The 16,450-nt window shown below is 41.2% G+C and overlaps 1 protein-coding gene across 9 annotated transcripts in view; it reads right to left on the bottom strand.

The window, feature by feature from the left end:
* The window catches only part of DLG2 (discs large MAGUK scaffold protein 2), a 1,569,268-nt gene that overhangs the window by 396,891 nt on the left and 1,155,927 nt on the right, over positions 1 to 16,450 (bottom strand). For all 9 annotated transcript variants that reach the window (XM_030558530.1, XM_030558473.1, XM_030558462.1 and 6 more), the window contains 2 exons: positions 13,502 to 13,646; positions 10,733 to 10,874 (listed from right to left, as the gene is read on the bottom strand). In XM_030558530.1, coding sequence (XP_030414390.1) covers positions 10,733 to 10,874; positions 13,502 to 13,646 — 287 coding nt within the window. The remainder of the gene's footprint in view (positions 1 to 10,732; positions 10,875 to 13,501; positions 13,647 to 16,450) is intronic.

A 16,450-nucleotide genomic window follows, 5' to 3' on the forward strand; every position in this document is an offset into this window, starting at 1 on the left:
CTCAGTCTCCTTACCCAGGTAGTTGTAGGCTTCCTGATCTCATTTCCAGTGTCTGGTTCCACCTAGATGGGCAGCAGCTGAGCAGCAAAAATTATAGGGAAAGTCCAGCTTCACCCTGTAACTCTGGGACTGAGAATGTTCATTCACTCTGTGGGGATGGTGCATGTGCAGGCAGGGTCAGTACTGGGAGCCGCGAGAGGCATGAGCATGCTCAGATTATTCAGGTACTATAACTGCTAAAACTGAATGAGTCTCTCCTGAGCATGTGCAAATTGCAATTCAAAGGCCAAATTTAGATGGATTTTCACAGGAATGACAAGAGGCATATCCCTGAAACAAAAGCCACCCTCATGCCAAATTTCAAGTCCTTGTAGTCCACAGGATGGGAGCACTAGGCTTGTCAAAGAAAAAGTTACCATAACATTTTTAACATGGGCAAAACGATACATTTCACCTTAGCCCCATTCTCAGAAACAAACAAACAAAACTAAAACAAACAAAAAAATCAGCCAGAGGCAGAAACCTAGCATGGAAAATTTCTACCCAAGCAGTTAAAGTTTGGCTCAGTCAGAATAAACTCATAATCTGGTTTTATAACTGGAAGTGTCAGGCAACCTTAATAATAGGCAGTGCTACCAGCCCCGCCTATATTTAGACGGATACAGAGTTTACCCATGTATTTGGGAGAGGTGATATGCTGCGTTTTAGACAAAGTGGTGCTTCAGACTCTCCTACCCTGGTTCTTCAAAGGTACTGATTATGAATCATATTTTTTTATAACTGTATCAGCTCAATTCTATTTCATCATATTGGAAGACCAGGTCAAAAAGATGTTATAGAATTCATTACATGACAACAGTGTCTACATTACACCTTGATCTGATTCACCTAGGAAATATGAATTTTGATTCTGCTTCTTCAAAATAATGGTAATAGGAAGTACAGCTAACTCCCTTCAGCGATATACACCCTTTTAAAACGTGTGCAGTGTTTTGTCAATAGATGGGCCAGGTCAACTCATTAAAGATCCCTGAGGAACAGTTTGCAGATTCTCATACCTGAAATCCGCAAGTCTTTTTTCCTGCTTTATTTCTGTGCTCTACTAAAGACCATAACATTGTCAGAAAATGGTTATATGACAGATTTTATACTACACATTTAGTGATAAAGTTTTAATTATGAGCAATCAAACCTATGCATTAAAACAGCATTAAAGTTGATTCTACAAGACAGTTTGATAAATTATGTCATGTAGTTCATGTAAGTAAACAAGAAATGGCTATGCAATGCCACTCTCAATAAAGAGAAAAATTCCCTGGAGCCTTCAGTGCAATGCTCCCTCTCCCCCTGCTCCCAAACCAGCATTCTCTGCTTCACAAAGATGTTAATGTACAAAGTTACATATAAAAAGAAATCAAACATGCATTTCACAGCAAAACAGATAACTCAGATGGCTTTTTTCATGAATTTTTAATATCTAGCCACAGCTAAGTGTTTAAGTGAATTTTACATTAGCTGCAGCACAGCAGCTTGATGCACTGGTTTTCAGAAGTTAAAAAGAAGGTAAAACACAACACAAGAGTTCTTTATTTTTCTGGACTCTTCTGCCTGTCTTTCTTATTAAAGGCAGGAAAAGTGAACATCTGAGAACTACAGAATTTATTAGAATGTACTTTCAGTTTTCTAAAAATAGGGAGCCAGATGTCTGTTAGAGAGCAAATAGTGATTTACAGTTCCCCGGATGTAATTAATGACCAAAAAAAAAAGAATCAGGACCAGACTATGTCTTTTCACTCAGCTTAATAGAAGTATTTTTAAAGAGCAACATATCTGCAGAATACTGAAGATTACATTGGTAGTTATAGTTACTGGCATGTGTCTTATTTACATCTGGTCACATAGTCCACTAGCCTGAAATGTGACAATGATATCGAAAAGGACAAAATATGCAGGAAGAGAACTGTAAAGTCACCATTGCTGGCACTATTTAATATTTAGTGTCCAACAAGAATATGTGTAAAAAATAAAATTGTGCCTTAATTGGTGCCATTTTGGATCATGCCACCATACAAAACTAATCAAAGCACAGTGAAAGGAAAACATTCAATATCATTACACTGATGGCTCAGGTCAGCTTTGCTCTTGCTTTATTCACATTGCACTGTAGCTAAGTTAATTTGTTGCCATATTTTTTATTAAGAAGAAAAGAACCCTCCTGCTGTGGTAAAGGATAATGGTTATGCTCTTCTTGATACAGGAGAGAAGGAATCACCCCCACCAGTTAAGGGGGTGAAGCCTCGTACCCCTAAGGCTGCGAGGTCTGCTGCCACCACTGATAAGAAATGTAGGGTAGTGGTGGTTGGAGACTCTCTGCTGAGGGGGATGGAGACACCCATCTGTCGCCCTGACCGTTCATCCCGGGAGGTATGCTGCCTGCCAGGGGCCCGTATCCAAGATGTTACAGAGGCATTGTCGAGGATTATCTGGCCTTCTGATTACTACCCCATGCTACTCATCCATGTGGGCACAAATGATACTGCGAGGTGTGACACTGAGCAGATCAAGAGTGACTACAGGGCTCTGGGAGTACGGGTTAAGGAGTTTGGAGCGCAGGTGGTATTCTCTTCGATTCTTCCTGTTGAAGGTAGGGGTCCGGGCAGAGACAGATGCATCGTGGAGGTGAGTGCCTGGCTGCGAAGATGGTGTCGCCAGGAGGGCTTTGGCTTCCTCGACCATGGGATGCTATTCGAGGAAGGACTGCTAGGAACAGATGGCGTTCACCTTTCGAAGAGGGAAAAGGCCTTATTTGCGCACAGACTGGCTAACCTAGTAAGGAGGGCTTTAAACTAGGTTCGATGGGGACAGGTGAGCAAAGCCCAAAGGTAAGTGGGGAACAAGACCTGGGAGATGGGTTGGAAACAAGAGGGAGCACGGGCTATAATGGCAGAGAGGAAGGAGGGTCAGGGCAAAGCTGGGAGGCAAGATCAAACCAGTATCTTAGATGCCTATATATAAATGCAAGAACTATGGGTAATAAGCAGGAAGAACTGGAAGTGCTAATAAATAAATACAGCTATGACATTATTGGCATTACTGAAACTTGGTGGGATAATACACACGACTGGAATGTTCGTGTGGATGGGTATAATTTGCTCAGGAAGGATAGACGGGGGAAAAGGGAGGAGGTGTTGCCTTATATATTAAAAATGTACACACTTGGACTGAGGTGGAGATGGACATAGGAGACGGAAGTGTGGAGAGTCTCTGGGTTAGGCTAAAAGGGGTAAAAAACACAGGTGATGTCGTGCTGGGAGTCTACTACAGGCCACCTAATCAGGTAGAAGAGGTGGATGAGGCTTTTTTCAAACAACTAACAAAATCATCCAAAGCCCAAGATATGGTGGTGATGGGGGACTTCAACTATCCAGATATATGTTGGGAAAATAACACCGCGGGGCACAGACTAGCCAATAAGTTCCTGGACTGCATTGCAGACAACTTTTTATTTCAGAAAGTTGAAAAAGCTACTGGGGGGAAGCTGTTCTAGACTTGATTTTAACAAATAGGGAGGAACTTGCTGAGAATTTGAAAGTAGAAGGAAGCTTGGGTGAAAGTGATCATGAAATCATAGAATTTGCAATTCTAAGGAAGGGTAGAAGGGAGTACAGCAGAATAGAGACAATGGATTTCAGGAAGGCGGATTTTGGTAAGCTCAGAGAGCTGATAGGTAAGGTCCCATGGGAATTAAGACTGAGGGGAAAAACAACTGAGGACAGTTGGCAGTTTTTCAAAGGGACACTATTAAGGGCCCAAAAGCAAGTTATTCCGATGGTTAGGAAAGATAGAAAATGTGGCAAAAGACCACCTTGGCTTACCCTTGAGATCTTGCGTGACCTACAAAATAAAAAGGCGTCATATAAAAAATGGAAACTAGGTCAGATCACGAAGGATGAATATAGGCAAATAACACAGGAATGCAGAGGCAAGATTAGAAAAGCAAAGGCACAAAATGAACTCAAACTAGCTATGGGAATAAAGGGAAACAAGAAGACTTTTTATCAATACATTAGAAGCAAGAGGAAGACTAAGGACAGGGTAGGCCCATTGCTCAATGAGAAGGGGGAAACAGTAACGGGAGACTTGGAAATGGCAGAGATGCTTAATGACTTCTTTGTTTCGGTCTTCACTGAGAAGTCTGAAGGAATGTCTAGTATAGTGAATGCTTACGGGAAGAGGGTAGGTTTAGAAGAGAAAATAAGAAAAGAGCAAGTAAAAATATCACTTAGAAAAGTTAGATGCCTGCAAGTCACCAGGGCCTAATGAAATGCATCCTAGAATACTCAAGGAGTTAATAGAAGAGATATCTGAGCCTCTAGCTATTATCTTTGGGAAATCATGGGAGACGGGGGAGATTCCAGAAGACTGGAAGGGGGCAAATATAGTGCCCATCTATAAAAAGGGAAATAAAAACAACCCAGGAAACTACAGACCAGTTAGTTTAACTTCTGTGCCAGGGAAGATAATGGAGCAGGTAATCAAAGAAATCATCTGCAAACACTTGGAAGGTGGTAAGGTGATAGGGAATAGCCAGCATGGATTTGTAAAGAACAAATTGTGTCAAACTAATCTGATAGCGTTCTTTGATAGGATAATGAGCCTTGTGGATAAGGGAGAAGTGGTGGATGTGATATACCTAGACTTTAGTAAGGCATTTGACACAGTCTCGCATGATATTCTTATAGATAAACTAGGAAAGTACAATTTAGATGGGGCTACTATAAGGTGGGTGCATAACTGGCTGGATAACCGTACTCAGAGAGTAGTTGTTAATGGCTCCCAATCCTGCTGGAAAGGTATAACAAGTGGGGTTCCGCAGGGGTCTGTTTTGGGACCGGTTCTGTTCAATATCTTCATCAACGATTTAGATGTTGGCATAGAAAGTACGCTTATTAAGTTTGTGGACGATACCAAACTGGGAGGGATTGCAACTGCTTTGGAGGACGGTCAAAATTCAAAATGATCTGGACAAATTGGACAAATGGTCTGAGGTAAACAGGATGAAGTTCAATAAAGATAAATGCAAAGTGCTCCACCTAGGAAGGAACAATCAGTTTCACACATACAGAATGGGAAGAGACTGTCTAGGAAGGAGAATGGCAGAAAGAGATCTAGGGGTCATAGTAGACCACAAGCTTAATATGAGTCAACAGTGTGATACTGTTGCAAAAAAAGCAAACGTGATTCTGGGATGCATTAACAGGTGTGTTGTAAACAAGACACGAGAAGTCATTCTTCCGCTTTACTCTGCGCTGGTTAGGCCTCAGCTGGAGTATTGTGTCCAGTTCTGGGCACCGCATTTCAAGAAGGATGTGGAGAAATTGGAGAGGGTCCAGAGAAGAGCAACAAGAATGATTAAAGGTCTTAAGAACATGACCTATGAAGGAAGGCTGAAGGAATTGGGTTTGTTTAGTTTGGAAAAGAGAAGACTGAGAGGGGACATGATAGCAGTTTTCAGATATCTAAAAGGGTGTCATCAGGAGGAGGGAGAAAACTTGTTCACCTTAGCCTCCAATGATAGAACAAGAAGCAGTGGGCTTAAACTGCAGCAAGGGAGATTTAGGTTGGACATTAGGAAAAAGTTCCTAACTGTCAGGGTAGTTAAACACTGGAATAGATTGCCTAGGGAAGTTGTGAAATCCCCATCTCTGGAGATATTTAAGAGTAGGTTAGATAAATGTCTATTAGGGATGGTCTAGACAGTATTTGGTCCTGCCATGAGGGCAGGGGACTGGACTCGATGACCTCTCGAGGTCCCTTCCAGTCCTAGAGTCTATGAGTCTATGAGTCTATTACACTATGATTTAAGTATTTTAACAATCATGCCATTAAATGCAAATTTCATCAACAGAAAAACTATTTGTTGTCCAAAAGTACAGTAAACATCAGCAAAACCTGGAACAGCCCACAAAAAGGGGGACAAATCAGAACAGCTTTAAATGCCCAACCATTTAAAAAAAACAACAGAAATATTATGATAATGAGAAAATGAAAGAAAAGAAACGGTTACTTACTGTAGCTGTGGTTCTTGAAGATCTGATGCAGACATGTATTCCACATAGGTGTATGCGCACCTAGTGCACCAGGGCCAGAGAAATTTGACTAGCAGTACCTGGAGAGGGGCGGCACTCACGTCTCTTGGCCGTAGTCTCACCCCTGGCTACATGAGACAATGCCCCCCTCAGTTCCTTCTCATGGAACACTAAGAAATGAGACTGTGATGAAGAGGGGATGGAGGGTGGGTCACAGAATACACATCTGCATCACATCTTGAAGAACAACAGTTATAGCAAGTAACTGTTTCTTCTTCTTTGAACAGATTCAGCTGTGTATTCCACTTAGGTGATTCACAAGCAGTAACCGCCTAAGAGGTGTGGCTCAGATTGTACCTAAAGGAGGACAGCAGGACCGCTCTACCAAAGCTTGCATCAGCCCTGGAAGATGCGGTTATGACATAATGGTTCATGAACATATGTATCAGCAACCACGCAGTAGCCCTGCACATGTCCAATGCAGGAATGTGACTGAGGAACATTATGGTTTCTGCGTGCACCCTCATTGAATTAGCTCAGATCCCCACTGAGAGGGCGTAGCTGAAGCTGTTTCATATGCAGTCTCAATGCAGGATGTTACCCATTTGGAGATCATCTGTGAAGAGACTATTTGACCCTTCATGCAATCTGCATATTACACAAACAAATGAGGCGAAGCACAAAAAGGTTTAGTTGCATCCAGATAAACAGCTATGCACTGCCTGATATCTAATGTCTGGAGACACTGCTCTTCTAGAGATGAAAACAGCTCAGGAAAGTACACAGGTAAATATACCACCTCGTTCAAATTAAATTGAGAAACCACTTTAGATAAAAAATTTGGACACGGTCATAAAGTCACTTTGTCTTTGGAGAACTGTATGTAAGGAGACTGCCATTACAGCCTGTAACTCACACACTCTCCTTGAAAATATCACTACCAGGAATGCGGTTTTCAGACACGAGTAGAAAGAGAAAAGATGCCAGGGGCTTGATCAGAGTTCCTATTAAGGACACAAGCACTGAGTTAGGGTCCCACAGAGGAACTGGTTCTTGGACCAGAGGATGTAGACAAAGGAGTCCTTTTAAGAATCTTGCTACCATGGCATTGGAGAAGATTGATCTTCCCTGAATAAGGGGATGGAATGCCAATATCACCTCCAGATACACTTTCAATGAACTAAACAGAAGCCCCAACAACTGAAGATGCAGCAGGTACTCCAAAATATCCTGGATAGAGGCCAGGGTTGGTTGGATTCTGCGGGGTAATGATCGCACTGAAAACTGCATCAGTTTAGCTGAATAGGCATCCTAGTGGAGGGTTTGCATTAAGGAGGATTTGTTGGACAGCTGCCAAACACTGCTCTTCCTCGTCATTCACCCATGCAGCAGCCATGCCATGAGATGCAGGGAGCTGAGTGCATGATTCAAGGTGCGGCCTTGGTCCTGAGTGTGTAAGTGGGGATGGAGAGGAAGTGGTATGTCAGGCTGAATAGACAGTGTGTGAAGGTCAGAGAGCCAGCACTGTCTCAGTCATGCTGGGGACATGAGAATGAGCTTGGCCCAATACACCTTGAGTTTGAGGATGACCTGAGGGATGACTGGGATCGGGGAAAAGGCGTACAGGACAGCTGACTGCCAGCAGAGGTGGAAAGCATTGGACAATGAGTCTGGACTGAGGCCCCCTTAAAGAGCAGAACAGATGACATTTCCTGATGTCCCTTGTTGCAAACAGGTTGATCATCAGGATGCCCCAACCTGCGAAGATGACCTGGTCTGCAAATTTTGATGTAGCTGTTCAGTTAAAAAAACATCTTACTTGGACAGCAGGCTTGCTGGTTAGCAATTCACATCTACAAGGAAGAGGAAGTGTAAATCTTCCTGCCCATGAGATCGATTCATTTAGAGTCCCTATCCTTGAGGACTTAAACCTGCCCCGCAGAGCTCTGTTGTTCACCACAGTTAAAACTAGGGAATTTTGGGCTGGATGAGAGTAAAACCCCTCAAATCCCAGCATAGGAATGAAATAGTGCTTTTCCATGTGCTTAGTCATGGGTGCTATCGAAGCCAGTGTGCTCCAGAGGCCTTAGCTAGTTTGAGATGTGCATCATTGATAGGGAGGGCGACTCTCCCAGGGTCTGATGAAAGACTTTCATTAAGAAACTTCCAGACCAATTCTAATTATGAACACTGTACAACAGTATCCAAGTTCACATACTGTTGCCCAGTAGCATCTGAGTGCTTACCATTATTCTAAAAATGGCAACATTATCTTCTTCCATTCTAGCAGATAAGAGTAAATGCTTGAATAGCATTAAGATATTTTTATTTGATTGGTTCTGTTACACTCATGAGCATCTTCCTACTGGATGACAGTTTTATGGTTCCAAAGAAATCTGCTTGTCATGGGAGGTCACTGCTGCAGGCAGAAAACCAAGCCCTCAGGTTACTACTGCCAATATCAAAGAGGGCTTTGGTGCCAGACCTAAATGGAACACTATTCACTCGAGATCCAGTACGGAGAGGACAACACTGTGGTGCTCTGATCATGGCAACCCTTGCTGCTCAGCGGACAAACTGCTTTGTTTTGTACCAGTTGTTGCATTTCCCAAATAGTACAAAATACAGGTTGCTGCGAACACCTCACTCCAGCCCCTTTTTCCAGGTTGAGACACTTCACTCTTAGATACGAGTTGTAGTTATCAAGCATGGAGGTGATGATTGAGCAGATCACCGGGGATAGGTCTGCGTTCAATAGCATGGAGTGTAACCTTCTGGACAGATGGAATGGAGAAAAGCATGGGGCATTCTCTGAATCCTTCCCCATCCTGTCTATAGCTTCAACTGTTTAAATGCCTCCTCACTCACACTGTGGCTTTTCTCCCCTTTCCCGATTCCTTTCTCGCAACCTCTGTGGCTTCCTAGCCTCTCTAACTCATTACTTGCTCTCTCTCTGGATTGTTTACCTTACTAAATTCCCTCCCTTGTGCAGCTTCCCTCCCCAGGCACAAGGATGCTGGAATCGATGCTGTTACACCAGGGCTGAATTTGGCCCCATATATTGCATTGCCAAGAACTAGGTATGCAGGATTCCTTGTTACCATATCACTTTCTTTAAATACACATGCAGCTCAGAAATGATGTAAATGCTATTGATCCATGCAATCCAGAATTTGATGAAATACATCTTTTAACTGTTAACTAAAAATAGCTAACCAGATGGAAGAAACTCCTGTAGGAAAACAACTCATTGGGTTAAATTTTTTTTTTTTGAAACTTCTATAATAGACTGAAAGAAGCAGGGAGTTCTCAGCACACTCAGCCAAGGAAAAGAGAGAGCAGCAGGAGGCTGTTGCTTTATCCAAGCTAGGGAGAGGAGGCGTGTTTCTCCCACACTTTAACCCTTTGTTAAAAACAAATGTCACGAAGCCCTCCAAATCCACCTGCCACACAAGTCATGTAATATAAGGGACTTTAAATTGAACCTTAAATTTAAGGGACCTTAAACACACAATGAAAGCAAAGAGAAATTAGAGGTTTGATGCAGGAATTACTGGATTGATGTTATTATCCTGTGGTGTGCAGGTCAGTCATAATTGTCCCATCTAGTCTGAAATGCTATTAAACTATGAAAATAGAAGAATATTGAAGGAAACAAGTCTAGTTTTCATTCTGTCATACTATACAGTATAATGATAAGTCATTTCATATATTTCATTTCTGTAGTAGCCTTTAAAGAGGATGGCAAGGTAAGCAATATTCTAACCACCCTTCAAATAAGAATGAAATATAAATTGTCTCAGCAACAACACTTAGCTGAAATACAGGATATAAAGAAAGCACTCTCCCCCTCCCCTCATCTGCTTCAAACCCAAATAAATGGGTAAAGCTCTGCTGTCTCATTTCCACATAACAAGCTCAGTCTATTTATTGCACCAAATACTCCTTTGTTGTGATTTACCATAGGATCATAGAAAGATAGAGCCAGAAGGGACCTTGGGAGGTCATTTAGTCTAGTCCCCTGTGTTGAGGCCAGGCCAAGTAAACCTAGACCATCCCTGACAGGTGTTTGTCTGACCTGTTCTTAAAAACCTCCAAAGATGGAGATTCCACAGCTTCCTTTCGAAGATTATTCCAGTGCTTAACTATCCTTATGGTTAGATAGTTTTTCCTCATCTCTACCTAAATCTCCCTTGCTGAAGATTAAGCTCATTAGTTCTTGTCTTGCCTTCAGTGAACATGGAGAAAAATCAATCACCATCCTCTTTATAACAGCCTCTAAATAATTACAAATCGATTGTTTAGTAATTTGTTCCAGTATCTTTCCAGGTATCAAAGTTAGGCTGATTGGTCTATAGTTCCCCTTTTTAAAGATAGATACTGTATTTTCCCTTCTTCAGTCCTCTGGGACCTCACCCGTCCTCCATGAGTTCCCAAACATGATCGCTAATGGTTCCAAGATTGCTTTGGCTAATTCCTTAAATACCCCAGGATGAATTTCATCAGGCCTTGCCGACTTGAATACATCTAACTTATCTAAATATTGTTGAACCCATTCTTTATTTTAGCTTGTGGTTTTTTTTCCCCTTGTTAATATGCATTGCAGTCATTACCAAGGCAATCTATAAAGAAAGATATCTGACCTGGTATAGTCGTCCTCTACAAGCATGTGCTTTGGAATCGGTGAGTATCTTCCTGGTGAGATAGGAGCCAAAGACGCCTTGTACTCTAAAGTGCCATTGTTGCCAGAAGTGAGTATATGATTTTCCATTGGTGGAGAATAAGCTGATGGTTAAAATAAGCAATTGTAGTTAGTGACATTCACATTTGGTTTGGTTGTGATGGTATTGTTTTCATTTAAGCACCAATAATGTGTTTGGTGTTGTACAAGACACAAAACACAGACAGTTCCTGCCTGAAAGAGTGTAAAATCTAAACAGGGCAGCGAAGGAATGAATGGTCAGCATTTTCTTTACTCACTCACTTTGTGTGGAGATTAAGGAACGAGAGGATCTTTAGGAGGGATTTGGATGAGAAGAGGATGGTTTGGGAGACAGAAAGCAGGAAGGCATTTCATGAACAAGTTCATGAATTCAAAAAGGAATGGAGATAGTTGGAGGAGATAAGTAGATGAAAGGGGCATTTGAAGGCAAAGATTATAATTGAGGCAGGGATTATTCCAAGGATCATAGAAGAGTTGGGATCCCGCTAAACTGAATTTTCAATGCCAATTTAGATTGCATCATAATTTAGATTTCAGGAAAGGTTGTTAAGAAGATTGAAAGCTAATATAGATAGGATATATGCTAATAATTAACAAAGACAGTACTATGCTGTTTGTATTTTGCTTTGGGTCTCAAAGTAATGGTGATGGTTGGAAATATGTAATAATGGCTGTGACCAAATCTTTAATCCATGTAATCAGAGGAAAGGAAATGCTAAGGAGGAAAAACAAAGACATGCTTTTGCACTGACTTATGATTAATTTCCTTTTGAAACGGATGTGTTTAAACTTTCTAGTCATAGTTTCAATCCATTCTTTAGATGGTGAAATATTAAATATTTTAAGACTAAATGCTTTTATAGGGAAAGGTTATTTCTTGCTAAGAGACAAACAAACTTGTATACACCCACCAGTTACTGAAAGTCTTTTCAAGCTTTTTCCCCCTCCAGAATTTCTGATAACTAATAATAATATCTAGTTCTTAGATAGCACTTTTCATCAATAGATCTCAAAGCATTTTTACAAAGGAGGTCGGTATCATATCCCCATTTTACAGATGGGGAAAGTGAGGTACAGAGCAGTGATGTGACATCCCCAAGGTAACAGGTCAGTGGCACAGTTGGGAATGAAAACCAGGTCTCCTGAGGCCTACTCCAGTACTCTATCCATTAGGATACACTGCCACCCTAATCTTGCTCAACATCATGTGCTGCTTCACTATTTTTGAAATATTATTTTGGAAGACCAGATAATTCAAGGAATTAATAAGGTGCTAGTGAATCTTTTTTACTTCTTAGTCACTGGTAAGAAATCAGCCCAGATTAGTAGTTAACAAATCTCATCACCAACTGTTGGTTGATTAGTAGTATCTGGTAAATAAACAGGTGGTCTAGGTCCAGTTCAGTGTAATATATAGATGTGCATGTTACAAAACCACCAATGCAGTTATCATCCTTTTATAGAACTTGTAAATAGGAAGGACCATGGTCCTGTCAGATCAGAATTGAGGAATACTGATGCAGAAGAGCGGATGTGCTTAATCTTTGACTTTTACTGGGAACCTTTGTCTTTCCACCCCTTTGCTGGCTTTATGGCCTCTGGTGAAAACTGACTTTTTGGCACCTTGCCAGCATGAGCTGGGGTCAGTTGCTGAGACTCCCTACTCACCTTATTTTGCAAGCCAATCAGATTGCCTCCTGGCTCATCTCTCTCCTCCAATGAGAGACTCAGAGGTAGCTTAAAGCAGGGACCATTTAGTGACTAATTGGCAAAAGGAGGGAATCAGCAGCAGGCCAGAAAGATGTACCACAGTGGCATGGATTAGTCCTGCCTGCTGGGAGAAGGGAAGCTGAGCAGAGGAGTCTGGAGCCTCAGTGACAAGGTGCCATCCCAAAGAATGGGGTCCTGGGGAGGGAGAACTACATGCACATTAGGAAGGGATGCACGGAGTGCAAGGGGAAGCATGGCTGCACTGATGGGTGGAGAAGCGTAGGATGGATATAAATAAAGGAGTGGATGGATAGGGAGCAGGGAGGCATTAGTATGCTGATGTGTGGGGATGTAACTGATAGATTTGGAGGGCAATTATGTAGCAGGACAATCATTTTATGCTGTATGCAAATACTGTATAAATTACAAGTCCATTGAATGCAAATGGTCCTGGCTTTGAGCAGGGGATTGGACTAGATGATCTCCTGAGGTCTCGTCCAACTCTAATAGTCTACGATTCTATGAAATGTCATATCCATTTTCCTCAGGCTTTTTGTTTGGTGAGTCCATGTAGGCAGGTCTTCTGCTGCTTGTGTTGCACCTTTCCTGTAGACTGAGTGCTCCTCTCTCCACATCTACTAATCCAGGACCTCTCAAAATATTACACTGACGTAAAAATATTTTCCGCTTAATTGTTACAAAAGATACAGTGTACCTGCTTAAAGTTCAACAATAGGATTCTGGAATAAGATTGGTGGTGCAGTTATCTTGTTAATTCTGGACTTGTGCTGCAAAAAGTGTTATTTCAAATATAACATATCATGACAGTATCATATCTAATTAACAGTTCCATTTTTCAGCCTTCCAAGCCCTCGGAAAAGCTTTGCTGATGAACTGATATTTGTCTAGATTTGAAAAGTCAAAATAATCACTTAAAGCATGATATCACATATGAAATAATATGCAATAAGGCACTTACAGTGAGTAATATCTGGTGGGCCATAAGGGTCAGTCATGTAAATGGTAGTGGGCTTTCCAACTTTTAGATAAACTACATCCGATGTGTTCTTCAATATTGCTACTGCCTCTTCATGAGTTACTTCTTCTAAACTGTAATTATTTACCTTAAAGGAGAGATTAGACAGATGAGTAAGGCTGGATAGATACAGAAGAAATATCCATATTATCTGTACAATTATCAGTAATGGATTAAGAATTGTAGACAAAAGGTGCTACAGATTATAGAATAGTAACATCATTATACAATAAAGAAGAAAAATCAGATTTAGGCATTTTCTTGGCCCACCTATCTCCTAGGTCTTATTTAGCAGTATTGGCAATCCCCAAGCTGTAGTATCATAGCCCAGTGTAAAGTGCTAGATATGCCATTGTGTCTGCTCCAGTATGACACTATTACCAGGGTCATCATTAGCAGAAACATAACAAGAAACTGAACTAGCTTAATAGCGAATTGTCCACCACAGGATGCAGAGGATAGGTATATATAAGAGCAGCCGCTTGTGATATTGATTATCAGCATCTGGTTGTTGATAGTAAAAGACCAAACCACATTCTTATTAACTAGTTGGATACTTGATGATGTTGTACCCATGCACTAGTTCCTAATGGGACACATAAGTGACACCCTAAAATCTCTTTGCCCATTAACTTAAAGGGATAGTTGGAAAGTTAAGCAGGGGAGGAAGGGAGACAAAAATAGGAGATTACGTTGGAGAGGTGGGGAGTGAACAGCGGCAGCTGTGGAACTGGGAAGGGAGAGTTTGAAGGTGAAAAATGTGACCATTTTCTAGAGCTGTAGTAGAAAGACACTGTAACAGTGAGAGGATAGGTGATTATAGACACAAGGTGTGGGCTTGATGCAGAGAAATATATTAGGTGCACGAGGGCATAGCAAAGAATAGTATAGACAAGGTGGGGAAGGGAATTGTGTCAATAGGAGCTGCTAATCTAGATTACTCCTCCTGAAAAAACTTTATGCAAGAGAAAAGGTCTTGTATATAGAGTCATGAGCACTCTACTGCATAAAGGTACTTCCTATGTATATTAATGTGCAAGGGAAATGAATTCATTAGGAAAGGGAACCAAGATATATTATTAATAATGAATCATGTTTATTACAGTAGTGCCTAGAGACTGACCAAGGATGGGGCCTCATTGTGCTAGGCATATACACAGTGCAGACTATTACACAGTCCCTATCCGGAAGAGTTTACAATCTAGACTGACAAGAGTGCCACAGGCTAACAGGAAAGGGGAAAGGACAGGGCTATAGATTCATATTGATCTAGATTTCATGCAAATGACTGGTATGCAGAACTGACTGCTATTAAATTTCTCTTGCTTATTTATATACTTTAAAAAAGGGATTAAAACCTTGGAAAATCAACTTTTGACTAATCTATGTAAGCACCATTCCGGGCACAGCTAGCCTCTTGTTTCCCTTTCCCTACATCCTCTGTTACACACCTTTGTGTTTTGTCTTAATTCAGATAATACATTTTTTGGGGACAGATCCTAAAACCATCATGAAATTGATTAGAAAGATTCCTTAAAGAGGGATGTGTTTTCATTTTCAGATATGTATGATGAGACAAGTGCCATGTTTGTATTAAATGAAGTTTGTAACATTGAGACTCAGAGAAATCATGAAGAAAGTAAATACATCAGTCAAGACAAGTGAGATAAAGCTACAAATGAGAGTTTCACAAAGCAAACTTGTTGGGGGAAGCAAAACATGAAGAAATGGTCAGAACTATGAAGGACATGCAGACTGCCACTTGCAAAAAGTAATCAGTCACAAATATTTTCAATGCTTTTGTTTATGCTCGTAACAAATACGTGGAAAATATACATTTTGTCTTCTCTAATATAGGACTCTTCAGAAGGGATGCTTGGAACACTGATTAACAGTGTTTGAAGAATGAAGAAGAGGTTAAACAAGACTGAAATCAGTCAACATCCCATCCCATCCCATCCATTAGGACAAAAGCTATGTCTACACTACGAATTATGGGTGTGATTCCCAACTCACATACCTACACTCGTACCAGCTCAATAAGAGCTAGCCCACGTATAAAGAGTAAAGTAGCTGCTGTAAGACAGGCTGTAAGTACATACCCATGAGGCTCAGGTGAGTACACTACCGTTTATACTAGCTCTAATCAAACTAGCACACATACATGCATGTGAGCTGGAACTCACACGCCTAGCTCATAGTGTAGACATAGCCGAAGTCTCTCAGCAGCACACCCTGTCCCTAACAGGCATCTATATAAAATGTACTACACAGAAAATTGGAAAGCAGTCCTTTTAAGGTGCTTAAAATTTGTTCAGCTCTATCCGTCTGGCACAGCGCATAAGAAGTTTTTCATTCAATATGCAGACTAATAACCTCTTCCAGATTTGAGAAAAGCGTTCGTTCTCCATTGCAGAATCATGAAATCCAAAGAGATGTGTGGCCTCTTGCTATGCCTACCAGGTAAGATCAGTGATCAAACTAAAAAGGACTTCATTTCAATCCCAGTAGTCTTTTCTTGCATTAAACAGCTCTGGCCCTGTCTGAGACAAAGATTTATCATTATATCAAATATGTATCATTAGTGTGTACTGCACTGGAAACTGTTTCTTGTTTTTTCTGTCAAGTTCTTAGCTACTATCTCAGACCTTTTCCTCCCACAGAAGTTCAGTATTCCCACTATCTAAGATAATTGGACCAGGGGGAAAAGCGTGTTGCCCTTCTGCCAACTGGTAGCAGACTTTCAGGGCCTGCTAGGTCAGTTTCAGTCTGGAGCAGACATTGGTGCTGTCAAGTCAGGTATTTTCATAGTGCACCTTATTTCTATAAAATGCAGATAAGTTTTATTTCCTTTCACAGGGATGATAACACATATAGCACATAGGCAACTCC

Source organism: Gopherus evgoodei, chromosome 1, assembly GCF_007399415.2.
Source record: "Gopherus evgoodei ecotype Sinaloan lineage chromosome 1, rGopEvg1_v1.p, whole genome shotgun sequence".
NCBI lineage: Eukaryota > Metazoa > Chordata > Testudines > Testudinidae > Gopherus > Gopherus evgoodei.